At 38.5% G+C, this 18535-nt stretch overlaps 2 protein-coding genes across 7 annotated transcripts; one reads left to right on the top strand and one right to left on the bottom strand.

The window, feature by feature from the left end:
• The first annotated feature begins 325 nt into the window (after positions 1-325).
• LOC147870020 (uncharacterized) lies at positions 326-8886 on the top strand. 5 transcript variants are annotated; one of them, XM_087335998.1, is made up of 6 exons: positions 326-589; positions 4891-5366; positions 5741-5987; positions 6082-6213; positions 6944-7078; positions 7570-7752. In XM_087335998.1, the coding sequence occupies exons 1-6, from the start codon at positions 464-466 to the stop codon at positions 7735-7737; spliced, it is 1284 nt and encodes a 427-aa protein (XP_087192124.1). In that variant the 5' UTR covers positions 326-463; the 3' UTR covers positions 7738-7752. The 5 variants fall into 5 exon arrangements, with proteins under 5 accessions (XP_087192124.1, XP_087192144.1, XP_087192137.1 ...); XM_087336011.1 differs by lacking the exon at positions 7570-7752 and adding an exon at positions 8357-8886 and having other exon boundaries at positions 327-589; XM_087336014.1 differs by lacking the exon at positions 7570-7752 and adding an exon at positions 7257-7458 and having other exon boundaries at positions 327-589.
• Positions 8887-13939: 5053 nt separating this feature from the next.
• LOC147870019 (trihelix transcription factor GT-2-like) lies at positions 13940-17412 on the bottom strand. 2 transcript variants are annotated; one of them, XM_087335991.1, is made up of 3 exons: positions 16596-17412; positions 16184-16433; positions 13940-15926 (listed from the first exon to the last, which is right to left on the bottom strand). In XM_087335991.1, the coding sequence occupies exons 2-3, from the start codon at positions 16429-16431 to the stop codon at positions 14339-14341; spliced, it is 1836 nt and encodes a 611-aa protein (XP_087192117.1). In that variant the 5' UTR covers positions 16432-16433; positions 16596-17412; the 3' UTR covers positions 13940-14338. The 2 variants fall into 2 exon arrangements, with proteins under 2 accessions (XP_087192117.1, XP_087192112.1); XM_087335986.1 differs by having other exon boundaries at positions 16184-16442; positions 16596-17411.
• Positions 17413-18535: the final 1123 nt, after the last annotated feature.

Raw genomic sequence — 18535 nt, 5'->3', positions numbered from 1 at the left:
GGTCCCCTTTACCCTATTGCTCTTCTATGTCTTGTCATGGAGCACGTAGAAAAGATTGAAAGTCTGATATTCCCACATGGGGAAAAATACTCTTGAAGATTTGCCCTATTTCTTGGAATGCCCCTAGATTCAATGCATTTGTTTCCAAACTCTAAAGACATCTTTGAGAGATGGACGAATCATCGCCTTTTTCTCAAATTCAATCGATGTTTTTCTTTTCTACCGGGAGAGCAAGGGCCAAAGAACGAGTAAGGAATGGATGTGTGGGTTGGGTTGGAGGGAGGGAGAGAGGGGTATTTGGGGAAATAAAAGAACAGAGCAAGGGGCATCCTTCAGAGGTTTCAGAAGTTAATCCTGCAGAGGCAAAGTTGTATCCCGAAGATAGAAAACGCATTCTTCGTACACAAACATCAACTGCCTTGCGCTGTTGAAAGAGGAAGAGGAATAAGGAGGAGGAGGAGCAATGGGAGAGTTGGATCAGTCGCATGGAGGAGGAGATGGAGATGTTGGTCATGGGACAGCGGAGGAACTATCACGCCAGCATGCCCAATTCCGCATGGAGAACACCATCCTTTCCGATCATCTCGCGGTATGTTCTCCTGTGACTTGTTCTTCATATTGTGATTCCTCGTCTATTCTTTTGGAGCGATTGAGAGATGTGTGGATGCGGATATGTAGAGCGAGATAGATACATAGATAGAGATTTACGTCTACTAGAGACCAAAATTGGCCGATGAGGCAAGTTAATATTACAAAGAACGATGAGTTCATATTATCCATTCTTAAATTAAAAACAAAAGCTTTAGCTTTCCTAGAGCTCTGTGATCGTGTATCTTCTTAATGCATCTGGTGGAATGATTTTGGAGATGTTGTACAAGCACAAAGTGCATATCTGATATGTATGGGTTGAGTCATGGTGATTGGACATCTTATCTGAGGTTGGTTGGTGCAGTGGAAAAAGGCTATGAGGAAGTTCAACAAGTGCATCTGAGTATCCTCATATGGGTCGAACATGGTGAGAAATTATCTCCATGGTGATGGTGTGGCCAACGTGACTTATATCTTGGTACTCACGGTCTTCATTGTTGTCGGCATTCCTCTGATTGCTTTATGATGACTCTTTGCCACATCGTTAGTGGTGGTGCTGAGCTATTGAAGTTCAAATATGATCTAGGGAAACAAATGCGAAATTGAGTAGTGAATTCTCTCTCTGTTCAAGAATTTGACTAATAAATGTTGCAGTCGAGAGTGCACATTGTGAGTGTGAGAGGAGTGTGTTAAAGGAGCGGGCTAGATTGACGATGTGTAGAAAGCAAACTTTAATGTGGTTGAATGTAGTGCGTTCTAGCAAAGTGTAATCCACTGACTTCCGAACTGGTTTCAGGCAAAATATGCACTGTCGATCAGTCTCCTTATCAGCAGCCCAACACCCCATCTTATATTGAAGAGAATGTAAGCTAAGTCATATGGAAACAATGGTGCAGAAGGCTCACAAAGGGATGAGAGAGAGAGAGAGAGAGAGAGAGAGAGAGAGAGAGAGAGAGAGAGAGAGAGAGAGAGAGAGAGAGAGATTGTAACATTGATATATTAATGTCCGTGGGGTCCAAACATGACTAATGAGACAAACAAGTGTGAGGAAGCTCTCGCTCCCAGCCTTGTGGGTGTGGGGTTTTAATGTTGTAGAGAAAAAAGAAAATCCCTTCTCTAACCGTGGCCAGTCCTTCTCATTCTTTCAGCAAGAAAGTTTTTTTGGGGTTTTCAATGTGATCCCGTGTTTGACACATGTTCCAGAGGTTTTTAAACAGGTCAAAATGTTAAATTGTTTGACTTGAAGGTTGCAAACAGCTATGGAAGAATTCATTACTGTTAAAGGATGTGGTGGTGCTTATTTGGAGTTTCCCTCATTGGAGTGCTGTTAGAACCTTAATTTGTGGCAAATGTAGGAGATGAAGATTTTTGCTGATGTATGGTGTTTCATATGCTATCGAAGGGTCCCCGCTTCGAAGCCAATTAACATATTATGAACAACTCCGAGTGGAACCGAGGAGATTTTATGATGCCTCCACTTCCGACATATTTCTCACAATCGAGGAGAATTTTGTAACTCAGGATTAAAAGTACTACGTACATACTGAAGGTTCTCTTCCAGGATTAATCAATTAATCCTTCGAAAGCCGAGTGGATGAATTTTTCATCCCGAGGGAAGCGACCTTTACTTAGGCGGGTTACTTAGATTAAGTCCGGCAAAAAAACTCCGCCAACTCGACAATCGAAAAGTAGTTTCTTTTCCCCATCATACTTTGTCTGCACCAGATAGAATAACATAGAACAGAACGTTTTTTTTTGTTTTTGGAATAGCGAGAGAGGTGTCTCCCTGCAAGCTCTTTCATGCGTTCCATTCCTGTGTGTTCGTGAGATTTATTTCTTTTCTTGTATTTATAGCTTTTTGTTGTTTTGTAAAAGAAAAGCACTCGGTCTCGTCTTTCTGCTAGTCTCATTTGCTCGGCCAATTCCCTTCCCTTTCATTTCAATCATTTTCGGCAATGCCGGAAAGCAGCAGAGAAATGGCTAGAGCGAGCTTTGAAAAGTGTAATTTGGCGGGCGATAATGGCTAAGGCGAGCATTACTACGGGCGAGCAGTGTTGCTTGCAAGGTCTCTGGGTTTTTGCCGCCCGCGTCCCGGAACTTCTTTGTGATTTCCCAGCAAGCAAGCAAGCAAGCAGTATGATTCCGAATCCTCGAATCTAAATGTAATTTCCTAACTTTTCGGGAGGAAAGGATCGACAAGGAGGCTTTTTTTTTTTTTTGGTAGGATGCAAAGGGTTTGGTAATTTGTAGGAGAGGGAAGAGGGGGAGATAAAAAAAGAACAACAAGGAGAATTTCTGATGCAATATGTGAAGATTTATCTCTCTACAGCCCCCGTCATTGATACTATATGGTTTGGGTTGTTAGCTGGTTTGTTGATAGAAATAAATCGTTTTTTTCCAGATGCCTTAGTTTTTCCCTTCCTGTGACCCATTAGATTAGGCGCCAAGAAACTATTTCAAATTTTTGTTGATTCGACAGATGAAAATCCCAAAGAAAAGAATTCTCCTCTCTTTTGTTTGGTGAAAAAAAGAAATAGATTTCTTTTAACCAGTTCGAAGGGAAGAATATATAATAGTATAGAACTGATGGGTGAGTTGATTGACAAGCGTCACTGTCTTAGAAGAAAACTAGTCATTATTGGAGAATAGAAATGATGGTTTTGTGTAACATCTGTCTGGAGAATCTTCCTCACATCACTGATACTTTTTATGCCAAATTACCCGAAGCCTATGCCATCTTCGATCCAATCGTCGATGTAATGCCAGTTATACCAGTATTCTTTCTCCTCTTAGCTTTCGTGTGGCAGGCTGCTGTTAGTTTCCGCTAATAGAAAGTTACCTAATTCGGTCCGATGGATTCTACCCTACGTGCGCCAAAGAAGAGCTTGATTAAACAGAATAGATAACGAAAACTTTTGTCGTTTGTGATTCGGACCGAAAAAAGTAGGTTGAAACAGTCAGTCCTTTTGGTAACATGTTTGAATTCTAACTTATATCGCACATAGACTGGGGGTGCGAGTGATTACAAACTCACTCCCGCACTGACGAGAGATAAATAGACGGAATGATTTAACCTCTCGGCTTGGAAGAAGTGAAGATGCATCATTAACCAACTCGAGTTTTTTTTTCAATTTTTATCAGTTTCAGAAGCAAAAAAAGCAAAGGATTCGTTTTTTATTTGTATAGTCTTATTTAGAAGATCAGACTTCTTCTTCATCAGGAGAGAACCACTTTATTACTACAAATAATTTATCATTTATTATTATCATTTCGTGCTCATAATTTCACAGTTCTTTCTGTTTTTTCTGCTGCATACTTCAAGCTCTCAAGCCATCAGCTATTTTCATTTTATGGATTGAACTTTGGGCTCTTTGAACAATATAGATTTTTCACAACCAACTGCAGTATGGTCAGCCTATTTCCAACACAGATTGGAGTTTTACTTTTTGACTTAGGCGATATTTGCATTTTTGCTGTGTCTAATCTATCAATGCTTCATTCTATTCTGAAGACACATACTGTGCCTACTCATCAATTCTCTGTAATCAAATTTTTTGAGGGCACTAGGTTTTGACATTGATTTGTGGGAGCAAGTGGTAGTAGGCATTTGTCAATTTTACTTGGTGGTAAGTGTCAAGTGAGAAAGCCAGAGTTCTATGTGAAAGGAAACACAAAAGAAAGAATTATAGATATATTAATGTCTCTTAGGAGGTTAAATAGCCATTGAGACCAAAAGAGATTTTGTACCTGGAAATGTTATCTCATCTTTGTCCATGGATGAACAGATAGGCATTCTTGTCGCACGAAGCATATATGGTTGTGAGCTTAGATATACTGACACTTCTCTTTCAAACAATGTTCATCATGATCCAGTTCAAGATGGACAAGTACTTGAATTAATGACAGCTCCTTTGGTGTCAAAATGATCATGGCTGTTGATAACATAGTAATAAGGCCATGGTCTAGGCTATGTCAAAACGATGATGGCCTTGTTTTCTGTTGATAAGGGTGACAAGATCGTGGACAACATCTGCATCAAATTGCATTTGCTTGATCGTTTGTAACCCCTTTAGAATGTTGAGACCCTACTTATGCTGCCGTAATGGACCTTTAATATGGGAGGTGGGGTGATGGTGCTAAGGAAGACCAAGGGTGTTCGTATAAATAACAAATCAAGTGCATTTTGTACATAAGTTAAAAATCAGAAGTATCTCAGGGCTTCTCCATTTGATATAGCATAACCGAATTTGCTGACAATCTTGGATAACACAAATTTATGTTCATGATATCCTGATGATGCAGCGGTTAATGACATTAAAGGGGAGTGACCAATTCCATTTACAATTGGAGGCATTAGAAGAAGACATTAGACAGGCTGAAGATGGACCTGAATTACGGAGAGCTAGTCGAGCCAGTGTTAGAATGCCTTCTGAAGATGGTATGGAGAGTTTTGGGAGGGATTCTAAATTAGGAAGCTCACGGCAGAGTCGCCAAGGATGTGCGAATGCTCAGCCATCCTATGCACCTGAATTCCTGATTCCTCTGAGTTCAGAAGAAAAAAGCGAGATAGCAGAAGATGAATGTGCAGCTGTGAAGCTGCAAATTGCTCGTTACACGGATGAAAGCGAGCGTGTCCTAGATGATCTTAAAGCTGTGATGGATGAGACAGAATTAAGCATTGGTGAAATCAAGAAGGAAAAGAATAGCTTTCAAAGGGAGGTCATGTTTGAAGCAGAGATAAGGAATTCAGAAACTGCCAGCAGTGACAGAATCCTGAGGTATATAGTTTGCGTACTAATTAAACTTTTTAGATGTTCTTTGAACTGGGAATAAAATGGCTGAGATAATAGTTATAAATTTCTCGCAACAAGATATGTGATTCCTTTGGGAAAAAATTTGCAGACATTCCTGTATACTTTCTTACCATGGTCAATCATAGGGCATGTTCTAATGCGCCAACATTACATTTGGTCTGGTTTTTGCAGATATATTGTGTTTGTTGTTTCTAGAGAGTCTCGAACAACAGTTGGCAATAGATGACATGATATTATCTAGTAGCTAGGCAGTAGCAAGTGAATACAGAGGCATGATAACTTAATGAAGTAAGACACCTCTTGAATGGTTCCTGATTTGAACTAATGTTTCTGTGCAGCTATATACAAGACAAACTCAGGGCAAAGCATGTCCTCATTTCCAAACTCCAGGAAAAAAATGATCTTCTACAGACGCAGATATCAGATGCAGAGCACCAACTTACATCTAAAAAGGATCTAGCAGATATACTACATGCTGTTGATTTTGATCAGCTGACTATACAAAATCAGCAGTTAATGAATAAGATCAGGGATAAAACACATGAGTTTCATAGGATGAAGGCTCGCAGCAACAAGGCTTTACAGGTTGACTTTGTATCTATGCTGTTGAGACATATATACATGTATAGAGCCAAGTAAAAGAATCTGTGGCACTTCTAATATCATGATTTCTGCTTAGGCGCTAGAGTTAGTACAAAAAAATCTGCAAAACCTGCAAAGTGAAGGGATTGTCGTAAAACAGAAGCTTAATGATGATACTGTGAAACTGAATCATGTCAGAGAAGATATTAAGAGCAGCAATAAAGCCAAGGTTTATTGTCTACTTCTGTTATGGAACAACCTTGTGTTTGCAAGATAAAATATTATGCTGGTGTTTTTTTCAGTCTTTTGAATCCTGTTTATCCACCTGCCTTAACGTATTAGAGAACATGAATGTATATAGCATTTGATCTTTTCTTATATGCTTTGCCATTTGGAAAACCATGAATAGTTTTGTATTACAATTCAAAACTTGGGTGTCATCAAGCTGTCTCTGAAAAGTCATGTAGGATTCCAATATTAAAAATTACTAGCAAGGACTGCAATAGTATGTGCCATGCCAGATTTTGACTTCATAGAAGTACTTCCCCATTTTATCACTAGAGTTTGAACTTAAATCAATAACATGAGCGTCATTCTTAACATTAGATTGATGTGTATCCTGTTTTACTCTTGACATGTTAAAATTGATATGGGAAAATATCATTTTCCTTTCTTTTTCTCTTCAGCAAATGAAAGAATCCACATACAAGCCACATACATACTACATTGCTTTGAATACGTATGCATCTGCTGTTTTGTGTCATCCGGAGAATATTTGTGACTTAAATTAGGGATAGAACATTCAGGATTGTTATGTTTTTGCTTTATGTATATGCAGCATGCGTAAACACTTTGATTGAACACAAAGGTACTGGTTTTTTGCCGCACTTTATGCATTTTAACTATCCATGGGGTTGATCTGATATTCTATTTAAATAGATTCTGCTCTTTTTTTGCAGAAAAAATTGAAGGATCTTCTTGATATCAGTACCCAAGAATCAGATGGTCCGCCTCCACCTCATGCACTAGAGTATATGCAGCTCAAAGAAACAGCTCAGAGGATGCACAAAGATGTGGAAAGGTGGAAGAAAAAGGTAAAGAGGACACTTGAAGGATACTCTTTAATCTTTAGTTTGCAGTTGATTTGCCGTTTTGTCTCTACTCCATTTGTGAAAGGATCTCCACCCATAATGGTTTAAATCTAATTATATTTCTGAACAAGTTCTTGGTTTCCATTCTCAATAGTGTATTATTTCTTGTTCCAATTCATAGATAAAACTAGGAGAAAGGGTTGAGCGATTCCACATTTGTGAATGATGAAAATCACGTTGCATCTGAAATCAACTAAGGCCATTCCACCATGTTGTAACATCTTAAACACTTGTGTTAAGCATTGCCTTTCATGCAAGAAAGTTCTGTATGGAAAGTAATATATTCAAGGACACCCTACTATGCTCAAATATATGCCAATTCCATTATACAGCCAGAAATCTGTGAACGCTAGATTAGGCCTTTCCAAAATTTAAGATTTAGGCCTTGTTAACATAAAAATATATGACTTTTGTAAGGTTCGACTTTTAACCAGGATAGGACGTGGATCCATATCTCAGAGGCATTGCAAGAATATGAATGTGCTGCCAGATCCCAGGGGCTCACTGTAGATTGTTCAGGGAAAAAAGCACTGGCCTCTGCCTACGTGGATATAATAAATAGAAAAAGGGTAATGGAGGCAAGTTTTGGCGGATATAATTAATAGAAAAAGGGTAATAATAGAGGCATGTTTTGGCCCTCCCTCCTATTCCTTTGGAAAAGTTAGCCCCCAGTTTAGACGGACATTACCGACTAATTTTATAAGCATCCAGCCGATAAGCACAACAGCACTTACCAACCTGTGCTTGGTTCTGATGAATCATGCGTGAACTGATCAGATGCTTCTGTTGATTCCCCTTGATGCAGCTGGGCCTTCCTAGACTTGAATTAGAGACTTCACACGTGAAGTGAATAAACACACCCATACAATACTCAATTGTTATCACATCAGAATCCATAATGGCACATTTGATTTTCATATTAGAATGACCTTGTTAAGCGTAGCCTAAGTGATGCATTGCCTCTCATACGAGAAAGTTCTGGATGGATTCATGCAATATATTCAAGTTTGTATGCTTGAATATATGCCAATTCCATTAGAAAAAGCAGAAATGTGAATACTAGATTAGGGCTTTCCAAAATTTAAGTTTTAGGCCTTGCTTGACATTGCCACATGAATTTTATGTTGGAATGACCTTATTTAGCATATAATTTTATTATGAAGCTAAAGAAAATAAAAAGAGGCTTCATCACTATACATCTCATTGTTATTTTGATGGTAGGTGGAAGTAGCTCAGCTTGCATCTGCCCAGCTAGAAAAACATATGAAAAGCATACCCTCGGATAGCAACAACAAAAAGTAGAACATGGAAAATACGCTTTTTGTCATTGCTCTAATGACATGATTTAATTGATAAGATGTTGGTCTTGCAATTTCACGACAAACAAACTTTTCAACCTCTGAAAATTATGCCAAAACTATATTTTTGTTCATAAGAATTAATTAAAACAAACCCCCAAATTGGAAGATGATGCTATCTTTTGTGAAAAGTTATTTCAAATGAGAATACATGGAGTTAACAAAACGTATTCGTAAAGTTTATAGGTGTTCAATAAAGAAAATCTCGTACTCCCGTTGAACATGGAGCAATCAAATATATAGGGCAATTGACCAAGGTATAACGTTTGAGTGTTGCACTCCTTGGTGTACACGAAAACATTTTGGTAAAGTTTAGAGATATCCAATAAAGAAAAATGTCATATTCATGGAGGTTCTCTCTTTAAATGTGTCATTTTCTCAATTTTATGGTAAGTATTCTCCTTCCAATAGACAAAATGTGTACATTGAGACTTAAATTGACCATATTGGGTGAGTGATTACATTTTTTTACTGGAGGTTGAAATTTCGTAAACATTGGTCCCCATAATCCCTCCCATACATTACCTTTGATGATTGCATTTAATTCAATCACCACCATGTCTTCGTCTTTGATAAAATAGCCGACTGTCATGCTGATAATTTGATTTTAGTGATTAGCCAAGCTTACTTTTTGTACTCATTGTCTAAACATGCATAGTGTAAGTTTTGTTCTCATTACTAGAGCAATCAGTAAATTTATATATTTTTTTCTCTTCAAAGATTTTCCTTAGTAGTATTAAGAAAAAAACATTTGAATGCTACAACTTAAGCTTGTCTGCCCAAAAACTTACAATTTTTCATGTACAATAATATACAATAATCCTAAGACCAAAGATAGGACTTTGTAAAAGGTGTTGAAATTTGTTGCTGCACTCTGCCATGATTCACTGATATTCAAGAAATTTGAGCAATCACTAAATTAGGGGGTAGGGATTTTAGTGTCAATTCAATTAGGCAAGTTAGGGGTAGAGAAAGTTAGAGATTGGTATGAGTTTGTAAAACAATGCATGTATTGAGGTTCAAGTTTATTCTTTTTTATGGAGATTTGAGATAATACCAAGGTTATTGGCATTAGTTTCATTTAAACATAATTAAGGAAATATTAGTGTATACACCTAGTAGAAAGGAAGAAGTAACACACAAAATAAATAAAAATTCCTTTTACTCAAAAGTAGAAAGAGAATTAGCGCTTACCTTTTTACTCTACTAGTTTTTTTTTTTCCAAAAAAAACTCCTTCCATTAGTTATAAAATTTTACAAATGAGACGATTATGTACAAATCCCTAAAGGGACGCGATAGTTCCATCTTATGTGAATGCCCACTGACTCAAGAAAGGGAGAGGACGACCATTGTTGGATGAAGGCTATGCGTTGTCTTTCAACTCCTTCGGAGCCGCCCTTAAGGCCATCATATTGGTTCTTCAGAGTGGCTACAATTTCACTCCATATCTCTTGCAGTAACCTTGTTGGATGTGCGGTTTGGTTAGAGAAGACTCGCCTACATCGTTGTTTCCATAGAATCCAAAGGGTTATTGGGCTGACCAATTCCAACACCTCTTGAGATTTGGCATTAAGAGGAATAGAGTGGACATTGCTGCTCGAGGAGAAAAGAACCTCTTGTGCTTTTATCACTAAAGTCATCCCCTCCTCCTGATGCTCGTATCAGCCAATTGTAGCCTGCCATGATAGCCAACATATATTTCCCCACTTGATTGAACCTTGCACCTGGCATAATTGCAACAAGCGGCTTTACTCTACTAGTTTTAATTAATTAATCTATTATGAGCACACATTATGCTTGTGAGAACGAAACCCCTTGGCATTATTATGATTAAGAGGATGCAAACTTGTTCGGGTAGAAAACCTGCATGGAAGTAAGTTGTATGGAAAGGATGCAAGGCAAATTGTGTACAACTAGGGGATAACTCTTAGGATGTATGATTGGTTGATGAATGTGCACAATAGACATGCTTAGATACGCTTAATATGGTTTTTTAGTGTTGTATAATTTATGTGATATAAGGATGAGCCTTTGTTTGTCTCCCAAGCCATGATGCATTCGATTTGCAACAAATCCATATCCAATTTGCATATATTGAGGCATCAAAATGAAGTAAGCATCACATGTATCCATCCATCTTCCAAACCATTCTTTCATATCTCACATCCATTGAAAACTTGATATTTGTTTCTTTGTCTTTTGAACATTTTTTTACTAATCATGCAATTCTTCAAACGCAATACGAGGGTTTTTTTTAATCTTTGCTCATGCATATGATCTTGAGGTGAATTGATCTAGTATTAAGAAGTAATAGCATCTCTAGTGTTTGAAGCTTGACTTGGGAGAAACTCTATGAGAAAAAGTTTTTGGAGATTTACAATCTCTTTTAAAGTGAACTCTAAAGATGCTATCATCCCATATATTCAACCACATAGAGAAGCATTAGTATCGTGCCTAATTCTCAAAGAAGTATCTCTTGAGAACCCGACAATTGATTTCGCTTATCTTGCACATGTTTGCACCACACAAACTATTCTACACTGTATGAATACTACAGGTCAAAGTTAGCCTATTTATTAGTTACATTCCATCATTGTACTAGATTTAGAAATTGTTACAATCCATTCGACATTCCATGCTAATTTTCTTCTTTTGCTATTTTGTATTATGTGGAATAGTGGAAAACATCCACTTTGCTATATTTGTCTTGTCCCATAAGGTGATTTGGCCTCTAATAGATGATGAAAGTCAAGTCTTCTTTTTTCTTCAAATGCATCGTAATCCCCCTTTCCCGATTCCAAGGTGACCAACATGCTCATTGTATTGATAATTCAAATGAGATGGATGTGCAAATGTTCATGATATTGTTAGAAAGTAACCAAAAGTTCATGTGTACAACCCCCTAAATTCTACAAGGACAAGGCTCACCCCCTAGATAACGATACTCAAGGTTTGCACTTATGTCATAAAAAAAACTTGTTAACTCAAAGATGAGCATAATGCTATGACTCGAGTCACATGACGCAAGCAATATTGCTCCCATGCAATATAGCTTGGATTGTCCCCATTTAAACATAACCAAAGTGGAAAAGAATAGAGTGATCTAAATTGATATTATCAAATTGGATATATGAAGGATATAGATAAGCCCCAAAACATTTCTTGATGAGAAAATAACCCACTTTTTAGACTTATTAGATTATGGATTCATCAATATGGCATAAAAAAACTTGTTAACATAGAGATGATCATGTTGGTATGCTATGACTCAAGGTCACATGACATAAGCAACATTGCTCCCATTCCAACGTAGCTTGGACTATCCCCATTTGAACATGACCAAAGTGGAAAAGAATTGCGTGATTTGAATTGATATTATCAAATTGGATATCTAAAGGACATGGATAAGCCCCACAACATTTCTTGATGGGAAAATGGCCCATTATAGAACACACTTTTTAGAAACATTAGATTATGGATTCATCAATAGGCCCTCTTTTATGGATATATATCTATCACATGCGCTACATGGTGTGATGGGCAACTTTGAACCTTTTCACATTAGTTCAACATTGAGATAGATAGCGATATGCATGCACACCTTTGGAAGAAAGAATTTGCCAATTGTGTCATCTCGGAGTGGAATTTGAAGAGCACTATGTTTGCTAGTGTACTATTTTTTCTAAAATAAGGAGATACCATTGCCTCTTTAACCGGGATTTGGCCCATTGCACAAGGTAATGAAATAGGAGGACCAACATGGCTTCAGAATAGTCTTGCTAGAACTAAAGAGACACAAGAAGAAGTTGATAACTACAATCGCAAAGTGCATCACAAAGAACAATCAAAACTTTCTTTAACCCCATCACTCCTAATGCTACAAGTCAAAAGCTCTACCAAAGGGGTTCTAGACAAGGATATTTCAAAGGGGTTACAACAAATCGGGCAATAACAATTTGCCATGTACGTGCACTGGCATCCTTGTCATCGAAATATTAAGGCGATTATCTATCATCATCATAGGTGCTTCCCTCGCTTCAAAGATCTATCTATTTTGGATCAACCTATGCTAAAGATCCTTCAAAGATAGAAATTACAATCTATCTAATTTGAGAATCTTTCATGTATGTATAGATAATGAGATTCTTTAGTCACTTCTATTTTTACTTGGTTACATTTATTTTGGTTTGTTGTTCTCAAGGAAGAGACACCATTTTCATACTATGCCGAAAACAGTATTCTGAACGACGAGCTCATCTCATGGGTTGCATTCATGAAAGCAAATCCGGAACATTGTGCGGATTGCAAGATCTCTAGGCTTTGGTAAAATATTCAAATTCTAGAGCTTCTTACTCGATTCTTCTGACCCACCCCTTCTGCAACTCTAAGTCATTGCTCTTTTCAGTCCTTTTAATCGGTTTTTAGAGAGCCGTTACGTTTCTTGCACGAACTTGGGCCTCTTGTGAAGGATCGCGCATTCCGGCATTCCACTTTGGTAGCTAAGGCAGTGATTTGAGTTGTTAAAACATTGCTTGCAAGTTGTATGTGAAGTGATTTGTAGGCTTTCAATGCACTACATGAAGTCTGAGACAAGGATATGTGTATATACTATAGTCTATATATATACACACACACACACACACACATATTAAAGGGAAAAGGTAGTGAACAGTACATAGTAACCCATCTGCTGAGGGGTTGGATGAAGAAACAATGCTTCAAGAATGCAATGATTGTCTGTCCAATTGGGCATAAAAAGAGAGCTGCAAGGTATTATTGTAATCATGGCATCTTATATCAAATCCTTACATATGGTCCACATTAATTACTAAGGCAGATGTGTGTATTGAATTCCACCCCCTCCCCACATGTGCATGCCCAAATTACACTGGCAATGGATTAGATCCATGTACGAGACAAATGATTGATTCCTTTAATGGCCATGTAGAACATACAATGTGGTGAACAGTTAATGGTGTTGGTAGCAAGTAACTTTAGCGATGCCGACCTCCTTGCTACTTTATTAACAACCCAACCACAGCTTTATCAACAATCCCCTGGGTCTGGATCTGGGACTTGGTCCCTCCCCATTGTCCCCTTTTTTTACTGTGATTCTGCCTGCCAGCAGAACCTTTGGACTATAACGTGATTATGTGAGCAAAGCTTTTGTATTTGTAATAAAGCCTGCACAAAGATTCTAATTCTCAACCGTGGGCATAACAGAGTTTAGTACCTACCAATATATGAGCATCATGAATGTTCTGGCACGACCAAAGTGATGAATCGGTTGATGACCTTAATTCTTGGCTGAATACAGTAGGAACAACATATAAGTCCCGAATCTCTCAAAGTACCTACTGTATGTGTTTGTGCCGAGAATGCATTTCAGCCCAAAACATACATTATAATGCTACACAGTGCACATACGCATGATTCTGAATTAAATAATTCTTGGGTAATCTCATCATAAACCAAGCTGTTGACATCTCAATAATGATAATCAATCCAATGATTGGTATACATGATTTGACTTCATACATAAGAAGTGGCCAATTAGAGGCAAAAATGTAAAAGAATTTGTGGATATGTAAGAAGGATAAAGAATAGGATAATGTGGAGGTAAAAGGAACATTTGAGTTGGATGGAAAATTTGGTACTGATGATGCTCATCAAGGGTTGTAGAATATACTTGTACACAATTGTTCAATATAGTACATACAGTAAGTAATGATATTGCAGATCTAGCTCCAAGGATATTAGAGGAATGTAAACCGATTGTTAAACCCAATGAGAAGACATAATGTGTGGATTTCGGGTAAGATTCAAATGGATTGCTGTAACAGATTACTGGCTAATTGGGTACTTAGAAACATCCATGGTTTCCTGTTTATCTGGTTTAATAACATGAGCTCCCGCTTTTGAGTCATCGCCATTAATTGTATGCTCTTCTTCGTCGTGATCTTCTTCACTGCTTGATGATGGCTCGTTGTCCCTACCATCATCATCTACATTTTGCATATGCTCCAATGAAGGATTATAGGCTCCTTGGGATGGTTTCACACTGGGGGCACTAGAGCTACCCAACATCCCTTTCTTATACAAAGCATTCAATTCATGGAAATAAGGGCAAGTCTTGGCATTGTCAGGCCGAGGCCTCTTCTTCGACGGCTCCTTGCAAGCTTTCTTGAAGTATTTATTGATGTTCTCCCATTTCTCCTTGCATCTTTTGGCACTCCTGTGGGGATAGCCCAATTTGGCCATGCCAGAGGAGATGTCTTCCCAGAGGGGGGCTTTGGGGCCATTTGCAGTGAATTTGGAATGCACATCACTATGGAGCTTGATGAGAGCAAGGACTTCAGGTTTTTCCCATCTTTTACCGCTGTTTGGATCAAATGGTTCAATCATACGATCTTCTGCCCGGTATGTTTCGGGCCGCAAGTTCGGATCGACAAGTGTTGTATGTTCAGACCGCATTGTGGACAAGGGAGGGGCACTCTGCACAGGCTCTGCAGCCAGAGGGGCTGTATTGAGTGCATTGCTGCTAGGGATTGACCTAACCAAAGACGAGCTCTGTGGATGGGGCAGGTTTATTATTTGTCCGGTTACCTTCTCTAGGAAGGAAATGATGGCCGTGTCCCGATCTGCAGCCGAGCTTCGCTCCTGAGCCCTCAGATCGTTCTCTCGGCTCATCCTAGCCATCTCTTGTGCCCTCCACGCCTCTTCTCGGATCATGCGGTCCGTCTCCCTCTTCTCTAGGGCTTCTAACAATCTCATTTGCATTTGCTCTTGTTTGTCCAAGATTTTCTTCAACAAGCCCTCGAACAGGATGGCCATCTTCGAGATTCTCGTCCTCTTCCGCTTCTTCGAGAAGCGAGACTTGGTGTCAGGATTCGGCGCGAGATTACCAGGAGTTTCCCCGGCACCAATACCTGGGTTTACATCACCTGCACCTGCACCAGCACCAGCACCAGCACCAATGCCATTAATCTCATCATCGGCTAGCTCCTCGTCTTCTTCATCTTCTTCTTCGTCAGGCCGATCGGAGGAAGATTCATGGGACTCAGAGATCTCGAGGCTAGTATGAGGATGGCTTGCATCTGTGGTAGCTCTAGTAATACCAGTGCCACCAGGGTGTGAAAGGAGATAATGATTAGTAGTACTACGATCATTAGGAATGGGATTAGCAGGTAATGATTCAGTACTTGGTGTTGCATCGGTAGCATTAGTGCCAACATTGTTACTGTGGATGGGTGTTTGCAATGCTTCCAATTGAGTGAAGAATCTATAGCTTTTCCCTTCTTGCTTTCCTGGGGTGGTTGCTGCAGCTTTTGATCCTTCTGACTTGCAAGTCCTCTTGTAATATTTGTTCACATTCTCAAATTTCTCCTTGCATTTCTTGGCACTCCTCTGGAACCCCAGCTCCCCCAGCTTCCTGCAGTATTACAAACCAAATCCATCCATCAAGTTCCAAATTAGATCAAATTTTCAAATCTAATCAAGAATATTAAGTTAAATAATAATAATAATAATAATAATAAAGCAAAACCTAAAAAAAATGCAGGCGTTTAACAGAGCAAGAAAACAACACGAACAAATTCATTGACGATTTTTCATCCATGATGATATAAGGAATTTCATTTCATTTCAAATTAATATTCATTCATTTATTTATTTTGTTTGTTTGTTCACCTGGATACTTCTTCCCAAAGTGGATGTTTGAGATTCGAATCTCGGAAGATTCCATCCATGTCTTGGCGAATCTTCAGAAGGGCCAGGGTTTCCTGTTTGGGCCATCGATTGATCATCAAGGAGGAACCTGACCTTTCTCTATCTGGGAAAATGCTACTACTGTTACTATTATTAGTAGTAGTATTTGCCCTCGTAGCAGTAGCAGCAGTATTGTTTTCCAATTCTGGCTCAGCACCAGGACTGGTCATTCCTGCAAATCCTGATCGATCAGCAATAAAACAAAAGAAAACTGAGAAGTTAAGAGGATAATTTATTCAATGTATTGTTGCAAATGAGAATTGGACTTATTTATATTCTATTCACGGTAATTTGTGCTGTAATTAGTGGTGTGATTAGGACTAGAATTAGGTACCTGAGTCATCAATATATATTGGTTGGGCTGAATCTGAAAATCAACCGCTTCTAGCAATAATTAGGGTTGAATATTTTGAACTTCGATTTCTGAAAATTTTGGGTTTTTGACAGTACACAGAAATAGAGTATAGTTATCGGAATTTAGGGTTTTGGTTAGCCGCAGAAAAAAGTAGAGTTTCTATATTGGAATTTAGGGTTGTGGGTAGTCTGCAGAAACAGGGTATATTGGAAACTAGGGGTTTAGGCACTCTTGAGTAACTGAGGATAATCGATTAGAATTAGGGTTCGTGAAGAGATCAGAGTACTATAGTAATAGATAGAAACTAGGATTCATTTGGGTACTGATCTGAAGAAACAAATCTAGTACAATGGAAGGATATTTTGGTTAAATGTGAGTACGAATTTGAGGAAACAGAGTCTAGTGGATGACAATAAGGATTTGGGTATAATTGATGGGAACGAGGGCTTTCAGTAGTACTCTGAAGAAACAGAGTACAATTAGGGTTCGAGTATTTAGATACCCTAAACAAGAAGTGTATAATTAGGGGTTAGGGCATAATGGGGGGGGGGGGGATTAGGATTTTGGAAAGGTGAGGGGGAGGAGGGTGGAAAAGAGTAGTCAGTCATAAAGAAACAGAGTGGTAAGAGATTAGTTAAAGTCACCATAGCCAATCTAAAAGGAAAGATGAAAGACTAGTAGAAGGAAGGCCCATGATTGCAATGATGATGGTGATGATGATGATGATGAATAGATTGATTGATTTAGGTGGTCTGTGTTTTCACACACCTCTGGAGAGAGAGAGAGAGAGAGAGAGAGAGAGAGGAAGAGAGAGAATCTCATCTTTATCTCAAACCCTAAAAAAAGGAGGTAATAATAAAAATAATGATAAGAAGAAGAAGAAGTAGCTAAGGAATCAGTCAATCCTTAGGAAAGAAAGATACTCTTCTTACTTGCTTTAGAGAAAACCCAAAAAAAAAAGCACAGAACTTGTTTTCTACCTTGAAGGAGGAGAAGGGGAGAGAGTAAAAAAAAAAACAAAAACATAGAGGTATTTATTTACTCTCCACTCCGATCGTCCGAGATAACAAATCTCCTTCTCTTATCACCCGATCGTCGAGATAACATTTTGCCTTATCGATCGTGTTGGATTGCAGATTCAGAATATAAATGTGATCAATGTTCAGTCAGCCACACACAAAGTTTGGACTCGCCGATTGGGGACCTTTTGAGACTATGGATGTAGCATTTGAGCACATTGCATGGTCTGGAGCAAGGTAGAACACTTCATTTTCCTTGGTCAGTTTCGAAAATACTCGGATCAGTAAGGCATTTCTTTCGTAGATCAGCTAGGCATTTCGTGAAAGAAGAATACACCGAGCGTGCCTAGGAATAAAGGGTTGGGGGTGGGCGACTATCCATCCTGGCTGCTTATTTTTATTTGCTAAAGCCAAAGATCCTATCCCATGGAGATCATAGGACCACCTCGTGCACATGAATTTCTTGTAAAATTCTATTTTACTCATGACTTTTGGTATAAAAAGGTCCCCACTTGCCCAAATTACCATTTCTTTTCATGTTATCTACCTTTCCACCTCTCCTTTTCAGCCTCACCATGCATGATGTCAATTTATTAGTGACCTTTGAGCATGTTGTGGTTAGAAATTTAAAGAATGATGTCGAGGTACTTAAAAAAGATAATAGTAGATAGTAGAGAGCTTGAAGACAATTTAAGAGTCTTTGAATTATTGGTAGACTTCGGATCAACATGTCATGTTTTTGGTGTTTTCCCCCGATTAGCAATTCCGCCAGAGAAAGAAACAAACGAGGGCACTCAACCATAAGTTTTATTTCACAGGGGAGCAATGAACAACCAAGTGTCCTATTTGGTTATTTTATTTGAAAAATCTAAGATCCCCTTCTCATAGATGAAGTAATCA

Source organism: Azolla caroliniana, unplaced genomic scaffold (assembly GCF_043228905.1).
Source record: "Azolla caroliniana isolate FFs.n. ecotype wild unplaced genomic scaffold, voAzoCaro1.0.p SCAF_1, whole genome shotgun sequence".
Taxonomy (NCBI): Eukaryota; Viridiplantae; Streptophyta; class Polypodiopsida; order Salviniales; family Salviniaceae; genus Azolla; species Azolla caroliniana.
This window is presented reverse-complemented; position numbering and strand designations above follow the sequence as displayed.

Bases quoted from the DNA above. Each gene is read 5' to 3' on its own strand.
- LOC147870019 (XM_087335991.1), bottom strand. From the start codon at position 16,431: ATGACCAGTCCTGGTGCTGAGCCAGAATTGGAAAACAATACTGCTGCT. The intron at 15,927-16,183 runs GTGAACAAACAA...GTAATACTGCAG, and splicing joins CTTTGGGAAGAAGTATCCAG to GAAGCTGGGGGAGCTGGGGT.
- LOC147870020 (XM_087335998.1), top strand. From the start codon at position 464: ATGGGAGAGTTGGATCAGTCGCATGGAGGAGGAGATGGAGATGTTGGT. The intron at 590-4,890 runs GTATGTTCTCCT...CTGATGATGCAG, and splicing joins TCCTTTCCGATCATCTCGCG to CGGTTAATGACATTAAAGGG. The intron at 6,214-6,943 runs GTTTATTGTCTA...CTTTTTTTGCAG, and splicing joins AGAGCAGCAATAAAGCCAAG to AAAAAATTGAAGGATCTTCT.